Raw genomic sequence first — 22,785 nt, 5'->3', positions numbered from 1 at the left:
ACACACACTTTCATCTGCTGGGAACTCTCCCCGATCTCCACACGGCCCTGTCCTTCCTGTCATTAGGCCTGAGTTCAATAGCCCCTTCCCCTGAGAGGCCCTCCCTGGTCACCCTAACAGTTCCTGTTTCTCCTCTGTCCCTCTCTTGTTTTTGTCACGAGTTGAAATTATCTTGTTTACTTTTCTGTCATCTGTTTCCCCCGCTAGAGTAGTGGTAAGGACTTGTCTTTCGCGTCCACAGCTGCATTCCCACTCCCAGCACATCCTGATGCTCAGTAAATATTCACCGACTGGAAGAGGGTAAGTGGCAGAGCTGGAATTGAACTTGGGTCTGTGGGCTCCAAAGCCCACACTCCTCACCCTGCATTGGATTCCTTTCACACTTCCTAAAGTCTGTTGGGCCCTCTGCGGTTGGGAGCAGAGAGGGGAGGCTTCCACTCTGGCCCACGGCATCCCTGGGATGGCCCACGGCATTCCACCCCTTCCTCTTACTCCCTTCCTTACCTGGGATAACAGCAGCTCCCGAAGAGAATCCTGCCCAGTGGGTATTCCTTCCCCCGGACTGTGACTGGGGGGCTCACTTCCAGGTTCCCAAAGGAGTCCAGCCCGCTGACACCCCCCGCTTGGGGCCCTCGAGTTACGTAGCCAAAATCTGGACCCTGAGATAGGAGAAGGGCGTGTCGGGAGTTAGAGGAATGAAGTCCCAATTGAAGGTGGGGGGTGTCCAAGTTTACAGATGAACTTGGGCACAGGAAGTAACTCAGTACCGTCTGCAGTGGGTACATAGCAGGCACTGTTATTACGTGTGGAATGTTAAAAGAATATTGAGTTCATTCAGTGGACAAGGAAAGGGACTAGCATTTGTTAGGTCCCTAACGCATAGCAGCTGCTTGGTAAATCTTAACTTGGCCTAAAGCAAAGCTGCAAAACATCTCTTTTACTTTTTCTTAAGACAGAGTCTCGCTCTGTTGCCCAGGCTAGAGTGCAGTGATCTCAGCTCACTGCAACCTCTGCCTCTGGCTTCAAGCGATACTCCTGCCTCAGTCTCCTTAGTAGCTGGGACTACAGGTATACCTCACCATGCCCAGTAACTTAGTACAGATGGGGCTTCATATGTTGGCCAGGCTGGTCTGGGATTCCTGTCCTCAAGTGATCCATCTGCCTCAGCCTCCCAAAGTGCTGGGATTACATGAGCCACCATGCCCAGCCACGTTTATTCTCTTAAAGTTCTGGAGGCCAGAAATCTGAAATCGGTTTCACTGGGCTTAAGTCCAGGGATGGCAGAGCTGGTTCCTCCTGGAGGCCCTGAGGGAAGAATCTATTATATTTCCTTGTCTTTTTCAGCTTCCACTAACCAACTTGGCTGGCAGCCCCTTCTTCCATGTTCAAAAGATCTCCAATCTCTGCTTCCATCATCACCGGCCCTCCCCGCTTCCAGGATAAACCAGAATAATCACTGTAATCACAAAGCCCTAACATAAGCACATTCAGCAAAGTCCCCTTTGCCACATAAAGAGACATCAGGTTGGGGATTAGGATGTAGAGGGGCCATGATTCAGTCCCCCGCCGGTTTCCCCTGCCCCCAGGAGAGGGTCCGCCTAGCCTTCTACACATAGATGGTCTATTCCCTGGGGCTTCGTGGGGGCCATAAACTCCCTGAGAGTAGACTCTAACTTGTGTGCCCAGGTGTGAGTTTCTGGGAAGCTTAGTGGGTCTCAAGGAGGTCTGCGATCTGCAAATTCACTTCCTCACTGCAGTTTTGACCTCCTGGGCTCAAACGATTCTCCCGCCTCAGCCGCCCGAGTAGCTGGGACCATAGGCACGTGCATCACACCTGGCTAATTTTTAAAGTTGTTTTTCCTGTAGAGATGGGGTCTCACTATGTTGCCCAGGCTGGTCTCAAACTCCTGGGCTCACTCTTCCTGTCTCAGCTCCCGGAGTGTTGGGGTTATGGGTGTAAGCTACTGCGCCTGGCCTGATTCCACAAATTTAAACCACACTTCCAATTCCTCTCCCCACTTCTCTCTAAAATCCAGGCCACCCCGCCTTCCCCCACCCATTAAAACTTTCCTCGCCCAGGTCTCCATGAACACAGCCAGGCCCCAAGGGCAATGCCCGAGCCTCGCCTTCCCCCTCAGAAGCCCCTGAGTCAGCCGGTCACGCCTGTGTTCTTGGCACGCTTTCTGCACTTGGCTTTTGGGACACCGAGGGATCCTGGTTCACCTCCAACCTCACTTGCCCCTTCAGTGGTCCTGCCAAGTCTCATGGAATTGCATCCACGAGCCGACAACCCTCATGTTCATTCACATCTCTGGGCATCCCTTCCCTCCCAAACATCAGATGTGTATCCAGGATCACCTGACCTCCCACTTGGATGCTGACCAAATACCTCCCACCTGCCCTAAACAGAACTGTGGGTCCCCTCTTCCCATCCCCTCATTCTCCATCAACCTGTTCCTCCTCCTGAGGTCCTCCCCGCCCAGGGGACGGTGCCTGCCAGCCACAGAGGCGACAGCCTTGCTGTCAGCGTTGGCTTGCCGCTCTCAGAGCTGCAAGGGGTCAGAATGTCCTGCTGGCTCTGCTTTCAATCTCACAGCTTCCCGCCTTCCCGCCACGCGCTGCCTGCACGCCCAGCACCTGTCACCTGCCCACTCCCCTTCCCCTTGCCTCTGCTCCCTTTTCTCAACACATAGCCAGGGCTTGTTCCCTTTTCTAACAAACCAGATCATAATCCTCCTCTGTTTAAGACCCTGTGATGACTCTCAGTTTTTAAATAAGTGGCCTTGACAGTGGCCAACAAGCCCAACACCGTCCTGTCATCCCGTCCCCTCCCTATCACCTCTCTGACCACCCCTCCTCCCACCTCCCACCTCCTCCCTGCCCCCCTCTCCTCCCACCTCCCACCTCCTCCCTGACCCTCTCTCCTCCCACCTCCCACCTCCTCCCTGACCGCCTCTCCTATCACGCTTCCGGTTGCTGTGCTCCCCCCAGGCCCTCTTGCTGTTCCTGGACACTCACGGCGTGCTCCTGCCGGGCCTTTGCACTGGCTGTCTCACTGCCTGCAGCACCCTTTCCGCAGACATCCACCCACGTGGACAGCTCGCTCACCTCCCTCAAGCCTTTGCTCCAAGGTCAGCTTCTCCGTGAAGTCCCCCTGACCATCCTATTTAAAAATGTTCTTTTTGTTCATTTGTTTTTGAGACTGGGTCTCACTCCTGTTCCTCACGCTGGAGTGCAGCGGCGTGATCATGGCTCACTGCAGCCTCACCCTTCAGTGTTCAAGGATCCTCCCACCTCAGCCTCCCAAGTAGCTGGAACTGCAGGCATGCACCGGCACACCCAGCTTATTATTATTATTATTATTATTTTGGTAGAGACAGGGTTTCATTATGGCGCCTAGGCTGGTCCTGATCTCCTGGGCTTAGTAATCCACCTGCCTTGGCCTCCCAAAGTGCTGGGATTACAGACGTGAGCCATCACCCTCAGCTTTAAGAATGCAATCTAATCACCCTCCCTACCACCCTGGTACCTGTGAGCCCATCCATTCCACTCTACTGTCTTCCTGTAGCTTTTTTTTTCTTCTTCTGAGACAAGGTCTCATCTGTTGCCCAGACTGGAGTGCAGTGTTACAATCAGGACTCACTGCAGCCTCGACCTCCTGCGCTCAAGCGATCCTTCTGCCTCAGCCTCTCTAGTAGTTAGGACTACAGGCATGCATTAACATGCCTAGCTAATTAAAAAATTTTTTTCAGATGGAATCTTGCTCTGTCACCCAGGCTGGAGTGCAGTGGCACAATCTTGGCTTACTGCAACCTCTGCCTCCCGAGTAGCTGGGATTACCAGTGCCTGCTACTGTGCCCTGCTAATTTTTGTATTTTTAGTAGAGGCAGGGTTTAACCCTCTTGGCCAGGCTGGTCTCGAACTCCTGACCTCGTGATCCACCTGCCTAGGCCTCCCAAAGTGCTGGGATTACAGGTATGAGCCACCTCGTCTGGCCAAATTTTTTTTTTTTTTTTGTAGGGACAAGGTCTCATTATGTTGCTTAGTCTTGTCTCAAACTCCTGGGCGCAAACAATTCTCCCACGTTGGCCTTCCAAAGTGCTAGGATTACTGGCATGAACCACCACACACAGCACCTGCAGCTCTTAACGTCACCTTCTAAGGAAACGTATAACTGCTTTGTTATATTCATTGTCTGCTGTCTGTCTCTCTGGGCCAGAACGGCCCCTCTGTGGGTTCAGGGACCTTGGCGTTGCTCACGGTCATATCCCAAGTGCCTAGAACAGGGCCTGGCTGAGTAGGTATTCAAACAGTGATTGATGAATGAATGTAAATTCCTCCACATCCCTGACCTGGCTGTCGCTGTGAGAGGGGTCAGTTACATAGCTTGCAGGCTTGGATTCTGCAGGCAAATGTTGGGGTGTCCATAGTCTGCAGAAGCGGCCCCCCAAGAGTGGGCTGTGCAGGGGATGCTCACGGGTTCGAGGCGATGCAGCCTGGGACACAACGTTGGAAAGCTGTTGCCCTTCTCATTTCCTTTTCTTTTTCTTCTTTTTTCCTTTTTCTTCATCATACGCACTTAGGCACCTGATGCCCTTCTCATTTTCCTCGTCTTTCTGGTTCCTCAAAAATTAAAGTTTCAGGCCGGGCGCACTGGCTCACGCCTGTAACCCCAGCACTTTGTGAGGCTGAGGCGGGTTGTTCACAAGCTCGGGAGTTCAAGACCAGCCTGGCCAAGATGGTGAAACCCCGTCTCTACTAAAAATACAAAAATTAGCCAAGTGTGGTAGTGGGCACCGCAGAGAATTGCTTGAACCCAGGAGGCGGGGGTTGCAGTGAGCTAAGGTTGCACCACTGCACTCCAGCCTGGGTGACAGAGCGAGACTCCACCTCAAAAAATAAATAAATAAATACAAATTAAAAATTAACATTTCAGTGATGCAAACACATCCTTGACACCTGCTAAGCTCTCACTTTAACAACCAGAGAGCTGACCTTGAGCTCAGAGATGCTGCAGTCACTTGTAAGGAGCCGGCTTGAGTAGCGTGATTTTGCTCCAGTTCTGTTTAACTTCACAGCTGCCTTTTGTCTGCGGGAACTGCTACTGGTTTCCCACTGATGCCGGTGAGAGAACATTTACTGATGCTGCTTACAGAAAGAACGACCACTGCATGTCAAGCTCTGTGCCAGCTGCCCAGTGGACAGCATAAGGCACAATAGACTCAGGCCCAGCAGCACAGGCAATGAAAAGTAGTTGAGCAGGTCCATGATTTTAACAAAATACGCTGAAGAAGTCAACAGGGGGCTGTAGTGGAGAAGGTTGGGGTGGGGGTCCCTCCTTCAGCATCAGGGAAGACCTCACTGAGTAGGGAATGGAAGCTGAGACTTGAAGGCTGAGAAGCAGCCAGCCCCGTGAACAGGGAACAGCATTGCAGGCAGAGGGAACGGCATATGCAAAGGCCACGAGGTGGGGAAACGTTAGGCAAGTTTGAAGAACAGGAAGGAGGCCAGTGGAGGCGGGGCTGGGTAAGAGACAGCGAGAGTGACCCACAATGGCACTGGAAAGGCAGGTGGGGCCAAAGCCTGGTGACAAGGGTGACTTTTTCTCCAATTCTTTTCATTCTGAGTGATTTTTTTTTTTTTTGAGACAGATTCTTGCTCTGTTGCCCAGGCTGGAGTGCAGTGGCATAATCTTGGCTCATTGCAACCTCTGCTTCCTGGGTTCGAGGGATTCTCCTGCCTCAGCCTCCCGAGTACTTGGGATTACAGGCTCCCGCCACCACACCCAGCTAATTTTTGTATTTTTAGTAGAGACGGGGCTTTCACGGTGTCGGCCAGGCTGGTCTCAAACTTCTGACCTCAGGTGATCTGCCCGCCTTGGCCTCCCAAACTGCTAGGATTACAGGTGTGACCACTGCACCCTGCCTCGTTCTGAGTGATTGGGTCAGAATACTCAGATGTGCTTAGCTGAGGCACCAGTGCCGCCTGCCTTCATCCAAAGCTGTCTGTGGGAAAGGGGAAGGCGACTGTGCCTAGGAGTCCGTCTGTCCAGCAGGACGTGTGGCATCAGAAAATCTGGTCTTTGTCGTACTTGGAACATCAAAATAGGAGACACAGCCACTGAACAAGGTAGGACTGAAACCAGCGGGAAGAGGGCAAAGTCATGGTGGCAGCCGGCGGTTTGCCCCAACGCTGCTGAAACAGGATGAACTGCACCCCGTGGCTGAGCACGTGCTGTGAATCCAACAGCCTCTCTGCATCTCCACCGCTCAGCGCATGGCTTGGCCAGGAGGAAGTGAGACTCGGGACAGGTTGTTGAGTTTAACTGAAGTTTCATTCTGAAGCCTCTGTGTGGGCAGGGCCGCCATCCCTTCCCTTGGGGTACAGCACAGATGCTTGTCGGAAAGCCGTCATCCTAGCAAACCTTGTACCCCACATTCCTTCCTTCCTTTTCCCTGGGCACCTTGAGCCACGGGGCTGCCAGGGCTCGGAGTGCAGGCCTGGGGCCTTCCTGAGAAAGCAGGGAGAGGGAGGCAGGGCGGGGAAGAGCATGCTAACCAAGCCAGACTGGCTGGGTTTGAATTCCAACTTCTCCACTCTGAGCCTCAGTTTCTTCTTCCATAAAATGGGCCTATTGATAGCATCTCCATGAACGTTTATCAAATTAAATGAGTCAGTGCAGGTAAAGAACGCAGCACTGGCTCACACACAAGTCATGCTCAATAAATGCAACTCTTATTATTATTACTGTTATTATTCTGTACTGAGTTTGCACAACCTGCCAGGCTAGTCAAGCACGAGTCACCAGTATGTCACTTCCCACCTCCATATGGACAGCCTCTGACTGATAAAGTCACACCCAGGAAATGACCACTGATCCCCAAACCCCCACATCCCAGATGGAGCCCCTGAAGGCCAAACCTCACCCAAAGACAGAGCCTCCAACTGGGCGTTGGGAAGGACTCCAGCCCTGGCCCCGCTGCCACCTTGTGGCAAAAGCATCTTCCAGAACACAAGGAGGCCCAAGCCTGAGCCACCTCCTCGGCAGGGCAACCCGGAGACGAAGCTGAGCTCACAGGCAACAAAGGCTTTGGGAAATGAAGAGCCAGATCTTATCTTGGTAATAACAGAAATAACAAGCCCCACCTGCATCAGCCGCTGGGTTCAAGGGATTCTCCTGCCTCATTCTCCTAAGTAGCTGGGATTACAGGTGCCTGCCACCACGCCTGGCTAACTTTTGTGTAGTAGAGATCGGGTTTCACCATGTTGGTCAGGCTGGTCTTGAACTTCTGACCTCAGGCAATCCGCCCACCTCAGCCTCCCAAAGTGCTAGGATTGCAGGCATGAGCCACCGCACCCAACTTCATTCCGAGGCTGCTAAAGCCTGATTTAGCAGGAATGCCACCTGCTTACACGGGGCTCATTAGCCACAGCCGCAGGCGGCGAAGACAGGCTAAAAGGAGGGAGCCTCAAGACAAGGGGGTTTCGGCAGCTGTGCCCCCTCCCCACCGTGCAGGTACCATCACGCGTTTGATGGGAAACTCCTTCAGGCCTCTGTTCCTTGGAGAGTCAAAGACCACGGGCAGCGTCTTGTGTGGGGCTTGTATGTAGCCGATCTCCATTTCGTCCTGTGGGAGTGAGTGGAGAGGAGGCTGCTGCATGTGCTGCCTGGGTCTTGGTGCCCGACACCAGGACGGGGGCATGAAGCCATCCACGCACTCTCACCCTTGCAGTCAAGGGCACATTCCCACGAGGTGTTTGATCTCAGAGAAGGGGCTCAGAAAGCAGAGCTGATTGCCCGGGACTTGCCCAGTGCCTGAGAGGCCGTGAGCCTGCAGGACTGCCCTTCCCTCCCGCTCCTGGTGGTGCCTGGGCTGGTGCTGGGAACCCCTGGTGAGCAAAACTCAGACCCCCTCCTCAAGGTGAGAAAACCTGGGAGCCAGGCGGTGAACACCAGGGCTAGGAGGTGATGAGGGGGTGAGGGGTCTGTGGGGACACAGAGGAGAGGCTCCTGATGCAGCTAGGAATGGCCAGAGAAGGGCCTCCTGGTGGCAAGGCTCCCAGCCTCCTCCCCAAAGGAGGGCAGATAAGACCCAGCCTGGGCCACTGGAGCGGACAGAAGGAGCTCAGGGAGGTTTCAGAAATGAATCGGCTGCAAATTCTACCTCCGCAGGTATTCTAGCAAGCAGCTGTGATAGTGGGCATAATCACTACTATAAGTTACTATTAGGTTGATCCAGATGGAAGTTCCACTCTTGCAAATCAAAAATGGCCCATATTAGCAATTTCACACAATTCAACCTGGTATCAAAAAGATGGAACGGCAAGAGAGGAAAAGACGTTGTTATGTGGGGGCTGAAAAGAAAGAGGGAAGAATTTTTGCTGGGGTTGACAGCAAAAATTCTTATCTGCCCTCCTTTGGGGAGGAGGCCGGGAGCCCTGCCACCAGGAGGCCCTTCTCTGGCCCATCCTAGCTGCATCAGGAGCCTCTCCTCTGTGTCCCCACAGACCCCTCACCCCCATGGGCACTGCCCAGTGCCAGGCATTGGGGTGTTGGGCTGGATGAGGCCCGGTCTCAGTCCTTGGGGGAGTGGCATGGAAACAGAGAATGGTAATCAGATGTTGCTGGGCACAGCGGCAGGCTGGCCCCAGACGAGGGAGGCAGCCAGGCTGAGAGGGCCCTGGAAGCAGACTGAGCAGAAGGAGGTGGGAACCATGGAAAGTGCTGGAGCTGGGGCATGGCCAGATCTTGTGGCTGAGCTCAAGATGGACAGTGGGAGGAAGGACCACTCAAGGGACGGGTTGAGCACCAGTCTCCCGAGCTTCACATTATTACCCAGGGCCACCTGAGTGTTTACAAGCAGGAAGGTGGCTTTTGTCTTGGTGACCACAGTGGGCCTGCAGTGGCTCACAGCAAACGTTGGACGAACCACTTGCTCGAGCCTCCCAACACAAGGACCTCTCAGGTTCCCACTTCCCGGTCCCCCTGAGGAAGGGTGGCTGGGAAGGCACCAGACTGAACCCCAGGAGCCCGGGTCCCCCACGTGTCTCTTGGCCCTCAGGGACCTTTACCCTGCCCGCCCACAGGGTACATACCTGCATCCACTGGTCATCCATGTTCTCCTCCTCGGGGCAGATGGTCAGCTTGCACTTGGCTTTCTTGGCCAGATCAATTACTGACTTCAGGAAGTCTTCATTTTCAAAAATGCTAGAGAGAGCAGAAAAGCAGCTTCTGAGTGCTCTGGATTTTGAAGCTTGGCCCGGAAGGACGGGGAGGGACCACAGGTGCTCAGGGGACACCTGTAGCCTGAACAGAAGCCCCTGGCATATCCAGTCCATCTTCTCTTAGCAGGCATTATCTCATTGAATCCATCTAACAAGCAAAGAAGCAGCAACTAGCGGGTACCCCTTCCACCCGTGTATTAATCTGTTTTCACGCTGCTGATAAAGACATACCCGAGACTGGGAAGAAAAAGAGGTTTAGTTGGACTTATAGTTCCACAGAATCATGGCGGGAGGTGAAAGGCACTTCTTACATGGTGGCAGCAAGAGAAAATGAGAAAGAAGCAAAAGCAGAAATCCCTGATAAACACCATCAGATCTCATGGGACTTATTCACTACCGTAAGAATAGCATGGGGGAAACCACCCCCATGATTCAAACTATGTCCCACCGGGTCCCTCCCACAACATGTGGGAATTATGGGTGTAAAATTAAAGATGAGGTTTGGGTGGGGACACAGAGCCAAACCATATCATCCCACCCCTGGCCCCTCCAAATCTCATGTTCTCACATTTAGAAACAAATGATGACTTCTCCGAAGTCTTAACTCATTTCAGCATTAACCCAAAAGTTCACAGTCCAAAATCTCATCTGAGACAAGGCAAGTCCCTTCTACCTATGAGCCTGTAAAACCAAAAGCAAGTTAGTTACTTCCTAGACACAATGGGGGTACAGGTATTTGGCAAATACAGCCATTCCAAATGAGAGAAATTGGCCAAAACAAAGGAGTTACAGGGCCCATGCAAGTCTGAAATCCAGTGGGACAGTCAAATTTTAAAGCTCCAAAATGCTTTTTTTTTTTTTTAAATAGAGACAGGGTTTCTCCACATTGGTCTGGCTGCTCTTGATCTCCTGACCTCAGGCAATCCGCCCACCTTGGCCTCCCAAAGTGCTGGGATTACAGGTGTGAGCCACCGCACCTGGCCTAAAGCTCCAAAATCTTTAAAATCTTTTAAAAATTTAAAATATTTGACTCCAAGTCTAGTATCCAGGTCACGCTGATGCAAGAGGTGGATTCCCATGGTCCTGGGCAGCTTCACGCCTGTGCTTTGCAGGGTATAGCCTCCCTTCTGGGAGGCTGCTTTCACAGGCTGGCATTGAGTGTCTGTGGCTTTTCCAGGTGCCAAGTGCAAGCTGTGGGTGGATCTACCATCTGGGGTCTGGAGGACAGTGGCCCTCTTCTCACAGAGCCACAGTGTGGTGCCCCAGTAGGGACTCTGTGTGGGGGCTCCAACCTCACACTTCCCTTCTGCACTGCGCTACAGAGATGCTCCATGAGGGCCCCACCTCTGCTGCAAACTTCTGCCTGGGCATCCAGGCATGTCCATACATCTTCAGAAATCTAGGCAGAGGTTCCCAAACCCCAATTCTTGACTTCTGTGCACTTGCAGGCTCAGCACCATGTGGAAGCTGCCAAGGCTTGGGGCTTGCACCCTCTGAAGCCACAGCCTGAGCTCTGTGTTGGCCCCTTTAAGCCATGGCTGGAGGGGGTGGGACACAGGGCCCCAAGTCCCTAGGCTACACATAGCATGGGAACCCTGGGCCTGGCCCATGAAGCAATTTTCTCCTAGGCCTCCAGGCCTGTGTCAGAGGGGCTGCCGTGAAGCCCTCTGATATGTCCTGGAGACCTTTTTCCCATTGTCTTGGGGCTTAACATTAAGCTCCTCATTCGTTATGCATATTTCTGCAGCCAGCTTGAATTTCTCCTCAGAAAATGAGGTTTTCTTTTCTATCACATTGTCAGGCTGCAAATTTTCTGAATTTTTATGCTCTGCTTCCCTTTTAAAACTGAATGCTTTTAACAGCACCCAAGTCTTCAATGCTTTGTTGCTTAGAAATTTCCTCCACCAGATACCCTAAATCATCTCTCTCAAGTTCAAAGTTCCACAAATCTCTGGGGCAGGGACAAAATGCCACCAGTCTCTTCGCTAAAACATAACAAGAGTCACCTTTGCTCCAGTTCCCAACAAGCTCCTCATCTCCACCTGAGACCACCTCAGCCTGGATTTCATTGTTCATATCATTAACAGTATTTTTCTCAAAGCCATTCAATAAGTTTCCAGGAAGTTCCAAACTTTCCCACATTTTCCTGTCTTCTTCTGAGCCCTCCAAACTGTTCCAACCTCTGCCCGTTACCCAGTTCCAAAGTCGCTTCCACATTTCGGGTATCTTTTCGGCAATGCCCCACTCTACTGGTGTCAATTTACTGTATTAGTCCGTTTTCACACTGCTGATAAAGACACACCCAATACTGGGAAGAAAAAGAGGTTTAATTGGACTTATAGTCCAATTAGCTGAGGAGGCCTCAGAATCATGGCGGGAGGTGAAAGGCCCTTCTTACATGGCAGCGGCAAGAGAAAACGAGGAAGAAGCAAAAGCGGAAACCCTTGATAAAACCATCAGATCCTGTGAGACTTACTGACTACCACGAGAACAGTATGGGGGAAACCACCCCCATGATTCAAATTATCTCCCACTGGGTCCCTCCCACAACATGTGGGAATGATGGGAGTACAATTCAAGATGAGATTTGGGTGGGGACACACAGCCGAGCCATAACAGCCTGGGAGAAGACAGAGTGTGAGTTCACTGTTTAAGGTGACACCACCTGGAACAGTGCTGGGACTGGAAAACGGGCCTCAGTGGATTCCGGCCTGCATCCTGCCCACCAGGCCACCCTCTTACTCTTCTGCCCCTGAATCAATCGGAAGAGGGAAGGAGAGGGTCTCCTGAGACCACAGCACACTTACCAGGGGCTTTCAGCTACAGAAGGGATGCCTGGGCCTCCCCAAAATGCAGATGGGTTCTGTCCCCAGGTATAAGACCCAGCAGCTCAGAGGTCAGCCAGGAAGGTGCATTTTATTTTATTTTATTATTTTTGAGATGGAGTCTTGGTCTGTCACCCAGGCTGGAGTGCAGTGGTGCAATCTCGGCTCACTGCAGCCTCCGCCTCCCAGGTGCAAGCAATTCTCGTGCCTCGGCCTCCCGAGTAGATGGGATTACAAGCATGCACCACCACACCGGGCTAATTTTTGTACTTTTTAGTAGAGACGGGGTTTCGCCATGTTGGTCGGGCTGGTCTCAAACTCCTAACCTCAAGTGATCCACGTTCCTTGGCCTCCCAAAGTGCAGGGATTACAAGCGTGAGCCACTGTGCCTGGCCCAGAAAGGTGCATTTTAAATGAATTTCCGGGAGTTTCTGGTGCACAATCTCCATGGGCCACACTCTGAGAAACCAGAGGCCTGGATCAGGGCTGAAGGATCCCACTGTCCAGTTCTAGCGACCTCTGCAGACCCCTGGGAGCTACGTAGCCTCAGCTGCATCAGGGCAGGACAGAGGCAATGACAGCATCAGTAAGGAACCTCCCTGCCTTTTCAGAGCCCCCAGGAAGCAGCAAGCTCTCAGAGGGCAGGGGAGGGGTGGCCATTTTCCCATCACACAGCGAGTGCTGCAGATGGAACTCAGGCTCCTCCTGGGGTATCTGTGCCTGCCCCAGCATCCCACGGCCCCTCACCTGCACGCATACACCTCCTGCGGGGGCTGGGTGTTGGGGGTCATGATCCAGGGCGCCACACGGAAGACCACACTGTCTTGGAACACCAAGGTCTCAGGGAAATCCTGTAGGGGGGGAGGGGATGGGGAGGGAGGGGCTGTCACTGCCACCAGGGCCCAGCACCTACCACTTCCAGCAGCTGTTTGGAACCGCCCTGCCCAGCTGGGCTCTGTGCTGGAAGGCCACTGCCTGGAAGCCCAGGCCCCCCACGCTGCGCTGCCTTCTCAGCCTACCAGGTTGGAGCTGTGCAGCATGGAGATGGTGAGGGTAATGAGCCCCGGGAAGTCCGTGTCCGGAAAAGCGAGGCCCTCCACGTAGAAGTTCGTGTTGCACTTTCCGCCTGGGAGCATCAGGGAGTAAGAGGGCCGCTGGGGACCCAGGACTACCATGTACTTCGAGGGCAGCTTGCCCCCTAGGAGAAAGGAGGGGAGACTCAGGTCTGCATCCCCACTTCTGACGCCCTTTCCTCCTCTCCCCAGGGCCTCCCAGAAGCCTTTCCCAGGGTTGCCATGTGCCCTCATCTGAGGACCACCTGCAGCCGTATCTGGCCAATCCTCTTAGGAGAAAGGGACCAGAGTCCCAGCTGGGACACTGCCCTTTGGTGAAGCCCAGAAATGGTCTGGCAGGGGTGCCTGAGCCATTCCAAACTTTACAGGAAGTCCAGTATACACCATTCCTTCACTCACTTCTGAGCATCTGCTCCAGCCAGATGTCAGCTGGGGACAGGGGCACAGCAGGGGACGAGGGTGACAGAGTCACTGTCCTCCTATCTGCACCCCCAGAGAGTGCACAGTCTTCTGGGAGAGTAGCGAGGAGCAGAGATCATCAAAATAGCAGACAGAGAATGTATCTGTGATAGAGAAAATCCCTGAGGACTTCCTGGAGGAGGTGATGCCTGGGTAGAGGCAATAAATTGACCTATCACCAAATCACTATCAGTTTAATCACTTTAAGAATGCAACAGAGGCCAGGCATGGTGGCTCACAACTGTATTTCCTAGCACTTGGGGAGGCTGAGGCAGGTAGATCATTTGAAGTCAGGAGTTCGAGACCAGCCTGGCCAACCTGGTGAAATCTCATCTCTACTAAAAACAGAAAAATTAGCCGGATGTGGTGGTGCATGCTTGCAATCCCAGCTACCTGGGAGGCTGAGGCAGGAGAATCACTGGAACCCGGGAAGTAGAGACTGCAGTGAGCCGAGATGGCACTGCTGCACTCCAGCCTGGATGACAGAGTGAGACTCTGTCTCAAAAAAAAAAAGAGGAATAGGGTCTGATCATCAGGCCTCTGCAAAAAAAACCCCTGCCATGGCCTTCCCCATCTCCTTCCATCCAGAAGCCAAAGTCAATGTACGCCGACCTGACCTGCCGCCTCCCTCTGTCCTGTCTCTTCTACCCCCATTCACTCTTTAACCCTTGCACCTTCCACCCCAGCTGCAGTGGCCTCTCTGCATTCCACCACACCACAGGCACGGCCTCGCCTCCGGGCCCACGCGCTTCCCCTAGGTGTCTGCCTGGCTGTTCCTGTACCTCCTTCTGCTCAAATGGCACCTCATGGGGGACACCTTCCCTGGCCACCGTCTCTCCACACACCCCTAACTCCACTCCTCACTCCACCCGCCCTTCCCTGCCACGTTCTTCTACATCGTGTGTCACAGCGTTGGGCACACTAGGCGTCTCATGTAATTATTTTACCTATGGTTCTCCCAGCCACAGAGATGAAAGCAACGTGAGGACAGGGGCCTGGTCACAGCCATGGCTCTGTGCCCCATGCCTAGGACCAAGCCTGGCACCCATGTAGTTGTAGGTGCTCGTGGGCCACTGAGAAGTTCCTGATGTCTCTGATGAGCAGGAGGTTGCAGGGCAAATGATTACATGGCACATGACGTCAGCTTGCACTCAACGTCAATGACCAGGAGGGTGTGTGTGTGTGTGTGTGTGTGTGTGTGTGTGTGTGTCGTAGAGAGAGAGAGAAGCAGGGAACAGTAACGAGTCATTTTGTCTGTGTCTTCCATCTAGAAGGTAGCAGAGTTATTGTCTGTCTTGCCCACTGCTGTGTCTGCTGCTTAGAACTCAGCACATAGTAGGCACTCAGGATTTACCTGCCACACAGCTGTGTGATGGGATTGTGCCCCGTTGGCCAGGGCAGGAGGGGAACACAGATGGGGACGACTCACGTGTGGCCTGAAACACCCTCACTTTGTCCATCTCAGATCTGGCCACGTGGAGCACCAGTGTATGCGTGATGAAGAAGTCCCTGGGGGTCTTCGTGCTCAGGGTCATCAGGCACATGTCCTGCAGGTCTGGGATGAGAAGGGCATCGCCTGAGTCACAGGCCCCTGAGACGGCCGCTGGTTTCCCATAGCTACCTCCTGGCGGAGCCTCACACCTCACCCCTCCCCTGAGACCTCCCTTTACCATGTTGCCTGGTTTTCTTTTCTTTATGCTATTTTGAGCATTTAAATGATGGTTTTCATTTTGGAATGAGAGCTTATTAAGGTTTTGCTCTCCTCCCACTAGGATAAGCTGGGGATGTAACCTCAGAGAAGTGGGGACCACATTTATTCATATTTTGTTCCTTGCAGCGTTCCCTGAATCTGGAACCTAGAAAGCGGAGAACTCCCTAGAACAATGACCAGCGTGTGGCAGGTGCTCAGTTGAGATTTGTGCAATGAATGAGTGAAAGATTTCTGCGCTGGTCCTGAGCGAGAACAAAGTTTGTGAACCAACTTGAGTCATAGAAAGGGGTGGATGTGGGGGAGACTGAAGAGATGGTTTCCTAGGGCCTGATTGACAGACAAGGGCTTAAAGGCTTTGGGGTCAACTTGGTTTGAATCTGGGATCAGGGTGGGCTCAGGAAAGTGCTTTCCGCTCTGGCTGCCTCTGTTTCCTCATCAGTAAGACAGGGGCAAGAGCTGTACCCGCCACAGGGCTGTGGTGAAGATAGTGAGGCGATCCACAGTGCTTATTCCAGCTCCTGGAACCCCGGAGTGCCCACAAAGGGCAGCTGCTGTGATTATTACTGCATGCCTGGCACTCTACAAAGGCTGAACCCTGGCATCGGGCCAGGCCAACAGCATGGAACCTGGAAATACATCCATTTCTATGTGATTCTAAGAGCGCCCCAGGACGGCCTGCCAGCCCGAGCCCCTTAGCGCAGGGGGATAATGTGTCCTCACTTCAACCCTAGGACCACCGCTGAGCAGCCAGAGGTGTGCTGCAGAGACCCTGCACCTGCCCAACCACCCTCTTGCCCCTCAACCCGCTCCGGTCTTGGGACGTCTTGGGTTCAAACCCCAAGTCTGCTACGTATCAGTGGTGTGACCTTGGGCAAATTGCTTTGTTCTCCATGCCTTGGTTTTCCTATCCAACAAGCTTTGTGTTGGAGGATCCCATGAGTTCATCGTTCCAAAGTGCTCAGAGTCATGCCCGGCCTATGGCAGAGTTCTCAGGGGCTGCTCTGACGTGAGTTTGGGAATGAGAAGTTTTCATTTCCAGTGATTTCAGCCTCCAGGTTTGACCTAAGAGCATTGAGGTCGGGCAGCAGGGTGAGGCATGGAAACCGCAGGAAGCGTCAGGAGACAGCATTGGCCTCAGCTCTTCCCTGACTGCTGTGTGAGCTTGGGCAGGTCACCTGCCTCCTCGGGGCCTTTGCTTCACCTATAAAACGGACAAGCTAACAAGAATGTGCTTTCAATAACCCTTATTTCAGAGGGCCGCCTCCAGGTTCAGGCTGTGTGGGCAAAAGGGCTGTATAAAAAGCCCTTCCCATCAACTAGCAAATGCTCTTTACCTTTGCTGTCAAGCACTTCCTCATCCTCGCAGTCCATGGCAGAAGATTTGAGATTGTCTCTGTCACAGTTCACCAGCAGGATGGCACCTTGTCCACTAGGGCCCCAGGTCCAGGTCCTCTGGACACCAGCGGAGAAGAGTCGTGCTTAGAAACTAGCGTAGACCGCTCTGACCCTTGCAAGAGGCACAGCCGACCTTCCCCATCACCCCTGTAACCAGCGCAGTTTACACAGCTTGCTCCCACATCAATTCATTCTTTTATCTCAAGAGTGGGTTTTTACCTTTTACTCTAAAAGTCACAGCCAAATTCACCCCAAACACAATTCATCCAGGTAAACAAAGGAGCACAAGACAGCCAAATAGATTTTAACAGCTTTTAAGAAATGTGGGCCAGGCACGGTGGCTCACACCTGTAATCCCAGCACTCTGGGAGCCCGAGGCAGGCGGATCACCTGAGTTCAGGAGTATGAGACCAGCCTGGCCAACATGGTGAAACCATGTCTCTACTAAAAATACAAAAATTAGCTGGGTATGGAGGTGCACGCCCGTAGTCACAGCTACTCAGGAGGCTGAGGTAGAGGAGAATCGCTTGAACCAGAGAGGTGGAGGTTGCAGTGAGCCAAGATCATGCCACTGCACTCCAGCCTGGACAACAGAGTGACACTCCATCTCAAAAAAAAAAAAAAAAAAAAAAAAAAAAGGAGTTGAGCTTGACAAACTAAATGCAGCTAATTATGTATGCCAAGATTCTAATCTAAGTAGTTACTATTACGTGAACTCTGAATTACTCATTCAGCAAAGTGTGGTACTATTCTTAGCAGCCAGTTAGTATACCTCCAAAGATTAAAGCACACGAAGCAGCCCCACCCTGTAGGGACCTAACAGCGATGGCGCCTCCCTTCCAGGAGAGCATTTGCCCCCAGGCAATGACAGCATTTCAGGAGGGATACGGGGATAGATTCTACTCCTAGAGTTGTAATTCTTCCCACTTTTGCTGACCCCACAAAGGATCTTCAACTAGTTACAAGTCACAGCCCGCAGTGCACACCAGCATTAAATGGTGCAGGCAGTTTGGGGTTCCAGGTTTACCTGTGGACTCTGGTTTAAGACAGTGCTCACCTGCCCCATCTGCACACCCCACACACCCGCCCGCTCCCCACCTGGCTCCTTCCTGCCTCTCTCCCTGCCTCTCTCCCTGCCCTTTCTTCCTTTCTGTTTTATTCCCCCATGTAGGCAGCTCTGCAGAAATCTCTCTCCTCAGCCCTACAGCATGGAGTAGGGAGTTTTTGAGCCAGAGCCAAGACCTGCCCTCGAATTTCCTCTCTGCTGTGTATTCATTGGGTGACCCAGTAGCGCGCCCAGTTTGTAGGACAACACATTTTCTGAACCCACACTTGGTGAAAATCTGATCTTGTAAAGTAGATGGGAAATACATAAGCCAGAATATTAATGGTGATGCTAATTTTCTTTCTCTCTCTTTTTTCCAATTTATTTATTTTATTGCATTTTAGGTTTTGAGGTACATGTGAAGAACATGCAAGGTTGTTGCATAGGTACACAGGTGGCAGTGTGATTTGCTGCCTTCCTCCCCATCACCTACATCTGGCATCTCTCCCCTTGCTATCTCTCCGCAGCTCCCCACCCCCCTCCGTCCCTCCCCTATTTCCCCCCAACTGACCCCAGTGTGTAGTGCTCCCTTCCCTGTGTCCATGTGTTCTCATTGTTCAACACCCGCCTATGAATACGTGAGACAGACCAGCATTTACCCCATCACCACAAGGGGGTACCCGGGGAGAACCCAGCAGAACGCAGAAAGGAGCGCTTGGATGAGCGGTACCTGATCTTTCACAGCTCTGGTTGGCTTCGCTTTGCCGGTGCGGGTGATGTCTGCGCACAGGGAGATTTCTGAAATCCCACCATGTAAGAAGAGAGGGTTGGTGAGGGTCCAGGGTTGGGGCACCCAGCCTTGCCCCAAATGGGCATGTCCTTTCCCCAAGGGACTGTCTGCACCCGTAGTGGGAGTCCCTCTTCCTCGCCTTCAGAGGAGACACAGGTTCAAAACATCCTGTCCCCATGGCCCCCAGGATGTCTGGCTACAGTTCAGACAGCAGAGCTGGGGGCTTTGACTACGCCTGTTCCCCTTCAGCAGGGCCACAAGTGCGATGTCAATCAGACCCTGCATGTCTGGCCACCCCCAGGGATTTTGGAAGGAACTCCCAGCCACCCCAATGAGAGGTTCAGTGTGAGCCCCGGCCCGCAGTGACCTTGGGGTGGGGGACACAGCAGTGACACTAGCCCACCCAGCTCTTTGTGACATGTGTTGTGACTGCCTCTGGGGACAACGGCAGCCCTGAACATATCCCACTTTGTCCAAATGGCATGGCTGAGAAAGCAAACATTTGTAAATCCTTCCTCCCTCATCGGAATATATGACCACAAGGCCATTCCAATAAAATAGATCTCTGTGTCCCACAGCATGATAGGGTGACCCTTGTCCCACATGAGACTGACCCAGATGACCTTCTAAACATATTCACAGCCACATCTTAGTTAGGGTCAGACAAGCATTGTCCTTTCATGGCCTGGACTCCCCAACTCCTGCACTAACCAATTGTGTGACCTTGGGCAAGTCTGTTTAGCTCTCCTGCCTCAGTTTCCTCACCTGTAAAATGGGACGATAATAATAATACCAATTTCACTGGATTGCTGTAAGGATTAAATGTAAAGTCTTAGCATATGCCTTGCGATAGAGTAAGTGCTACAGTATTATTTAAATGTGTATTAATGAATAAAATGCATTAATGAAATGAAACCTAAAGATTCCATCTGCTACATATTATACATATGTGTGTGTGTGTATATATATATATATATAGTTTTTATTTTTTGAGACTGGGTCTCACTCTGTCACCCAGGCTAGAGTGCAGTGGCGCAACCACGGCTCACTGCAGTGCTGACCTCTTGGGCTCAGGCAGTTCTCCCATGTCAGCTTCTTGAGTAGCTGGGACTACAGGCACATGCCACCACGCTCAGCTAATTTTTTTTTTTTCTTTTTTTTTAGAGACAGGATCTCACTATGTCGTCCAGGCTGGTCTCAAACTCCTGGGCTCAAGTGATCCTCCCATCTCAGCTTTCCAAAGTACTGGGATTGCAGGTGTGAGCCACCATGTCTGGCTGCTACATATATACTTAATACACATAATGATACTAATCATGACATTACTGTTCAAAATGAGGTCAAGTTAAAGAATGAATTTTATTTAAAGAAGAACATTACATAAATATGAGAAGAGATGGATCATTGCTATGACAGAAATGGTGAAGATGAGATATAAATAATGGAATTTTGGGAACACTGTCTATATTATTGTATAAGACAGTGTCATCATCTACTTTTTGTTATGGATATTTGAGGTATCAAAAAGGAATAGAGGGTCGGGAGCAGTGATTCACACCTGTAATCCCAGCACTTTGGGAGGCCAAGGCGGGCGGATCACCTGAGGTCAGGAGTTCGAGACCAGCCTGACCAACATGGTGAAACCCCATCTCTACTAAAAATACAAAAATTAGCCAGGTATGGTGGCATGCACCTATAATCCCAGCTACTAGGGATGCTGAGGTGGCAGGATCACTTGAACCCAGGAGGCGCAGGTTGCAATGAGCCAAGATCGTGCCATTGCACTCTAGACTGGGTGACAGAGTGAGACTCAATCTCAAAAAAAAAAAAAAAAAGGAATAGAAATGCATATATTGAAAATCCATGTACCTACTTCCTAACTTGAGAAATAAAATGTTAAGACGTCATTAAAGTTCCCTGCACCACCACGCCCACGTTGCGTTTCTTTATGGTTCACTGACTAGGGATGGAATATTTCTGAACTACAAGATGTCTGGCTAGAAACCTTGCTTTTTCTCTGCTCACTCTAAATTACACTCCAGTTTAGTTTCTCCTGCAGAGATATCCTGCAGGGATTAGGAGTGGGTAGGGGATGAGATGGCGCCCTAGGATCCTGGTTGTCACTTACCCACCCCGGTGAGGTAGAGCAGAGCTTTGACTGGTGGAGTCCTGGGTCCGTAGTATGAAATCTGAACCTGCAAGAGAGCAGATGGCTAATGACTTCTCTTAGTCGTTCAACAAACACCCACTAGACCCCTGCTAGGTGCCAGCTCCGGGGAGGGCACTGGGGAGACAAAGATGGGCAAGAACTGGTCCAAGCCTGTAAGAATTGCCCCCATCTGATGGGAATGGAGGGAAGGCAAAAAGCTTGAATGACTGATGCTACCGAGGAGTGTCCTATGGGGGCCCAACAATGGTGACACTCTGCCTGGCAGGGTGGTTTGTGAAGGAGTGCCCTTTGAGGTAGATCTTGGAAAGGGAGTAGGGGCCCAGCAGCTGGAGATGAGGCAAAAGAGGCACTAGAAGGAGAGAGCCGGCTGTAAGCCACAGAAACTGACTCTGGCAAGCGGAAGGGATCAAAGAAAGACCTGAAGAACCAGACCTTCGAAAGGCAGAGTCCTGGGGGGTCTGGGGACCAGGAACTTTGGGTGGGTGAGGTCTCTTCAGGAAGAGATGAAAAAACACCAATCCCCTGTGTCCATGGTTCAGAAATCCCGGAAGAACACCTTGGATTGGCCAGAGGAGGGTGGAGCATCTGGGTGGATACATCAGAGCAAAATGGTGGTGGGGAGTTTCCCAAGGCAGAGACAAAGAGCAGCCACCAGAAGAGGGAGAGCTCTTGAGAGGTCACGCTGAGGGGTTTGGACCTGCCCTGTAGACAGTGGAAATCCAGGAAAATGCCACGGCCATCGCTGCCTCTGCCTGGACCATGGCGTCAGCCTTCTGTCTGGCCTCCCTGCCTCCCATCTGCTCCCTAGATCCTGTTTGCTAGGTCACAGCCAGTGGGATCTTTCTAAAGTACAAATGCCATCGTCTTGTTATCTGCTGGCTGAAAACCTTTTGTTGGCTTCGTGTCGTCCTTAGAAAATGAGGTCCCTGATACCAAACCCTTCAGACTGACTCCTCACCTCCCTCTCCGTCTTCTTTTCTTGCCATACAGAACATCCTCAGTTTCCCCAACATGTGTCTCACCCTTTTCTCATCTGGAGAGTGCACGCAGCCTGCCCCTCTCAGTCAAGCTCTCTCCTCTCTCCTGCTCTTAGGTGGGTCATCCATGTCATCTTTCAGCTTGCCACTTCTTTCAGGAAGCCTTCACTGACCACCCCCTCCCCAGCCTGCATGAATAGTCAAGCTCTGTGTTCCCCCCAGGGAGAAGCCTGCTTGGCTGGTTCTGCTGGGAGCAAGCAGCTATTGGCCCAGAGATCTGTGAGAACCCCAGAGGGTCCTGTTGAGCCCATCTACAGGCAAAGGGGGTGTAGTAGGTAGAATGCCGGTCCCCCCAAAAATACATCCAAATCCTAACCCCTGGAACCTGTGGATGTGATTTCATTTGGAAAGAAAAGTCTTTGCAGATGTAAGCTAAAGATCTTGAGGCCAGGTGCCGTGGCTCATGCCTGTAATCCCAGCCCCTGGGGAGGCCAGGGTGAGTAGCTCACTCAAGGTCTAGAGTTCGAGACCAGCCTGACCAGCATGGCAAAACCCCAACTCTAATAAAAAATATATGAAAATTAGCTGGGCATGGTGGCAGGTACCCATAATCCCAGCTACTTAGGAGGCTGAGGTAGGAGAATCACTTGAACCTGGGAGGTGGAGGTTGTAGTGAGCCAAGATTGCACCACTGCACCCCAGCTTGGGTAACACAGCGACACTCTGTCTTAAAAAAATATAATGGATATTGAGATGAGGAGATCACCCTGGACTAACCAGTGGGACCCTAAATCCCATGGCAAGTGCCCTTATAAGAGAGGCAGAGGCGGATTCCACAGAGAAGGAACAGAGGCAGTATGACCATGGAGGCAGAGACTGCAGTGATACAGCCACAAGACAGACTGCTGGAAGCCTCCAGAAGCTGGGAGAGGCAAATAATTGATTCTCCCCTGGAGCCTCCAGAAAACTCTGGCCCTGCTGGCACCTTGACCTTGGACTTCTGTCCCGCAGAACCATGAGAGAATACATTTCTGTTGTTTTAAGCAAACCATGGTGATTTTCTTTCTTTCTCTCTCTCTCTTTCTTTCTTTCTTTTTTTTTTTTTTTTTTTTTTT

General features: G+C 52.0%; 1 protein-coding gene across 2 annotated transcripts in view; it reads right to left on the bottom strand.

The window, feature by feature from the left end:
* The window catches only part of PADI4 (peptidyl arginine deiminase 4), a 46,645-nt gene that overhangs the window by 9,693 nt on the left and 14,167 nt on the right, over positions 1-22,785 (bottom strand). For both annotated transcript variants that reach the window (XM_032300574.1, XM_032300575.1), the window contains 9 exons: positions 20,652-20,718; positions 18,464-18,531; positions 16,628-16,745; positions 15,012-15,137; positions 13,070-13,248; positions 12,798-12,901; positions 9,097-9,208; positions 7,521-7,628; positions 505-659 (listed from right to left, as the gene is read on the bottom strand). In XM_032300574.1, coding sequence (XP_032156465.1) covers positions 505-659; positions 7,521-7,628; positions 9,097-9,208; positions 12,798-12,901; positions 13,070-13,248; positions 15,012-15,137; positions 16,628-16,745; positions 18,464-18,531; positions 20,652-20,718 — 1,037 coding nt within the window. The remainder of the gene's footprint in view (positions 1-504; positions 660-7,520; positions 7,629-9,096; positions 9,209-12,797; positions 12,902-13,069; positions 13,249-15,011; positions 15,138-16,627; positions 16,746-18,463; positions 18,532-20,651; positions 20,719-22,785) is intronic.

The sequence above is a fragment of the Sapajus apella genome, unplaced genomic scaffold (assembly GCF_009761245.1).
Source record: "Sapajus apella isolate SASKATOON/1434 unplaced genomic scaffold, GSC_monkey_1.0 scaffold43, whole genome shotgun sequence".
Taxonomy (NCBI): domain Eukaryota; kingdom Metazoa; phylum Chordata; class Mammalia; order Primates; family Cebidae; genus Sapajus; species Sapajus apella.
Note: the sequence above shows the minus strand (reverse complement) of the source record. Positions and strands in the feature narration are given on the sequence as shown.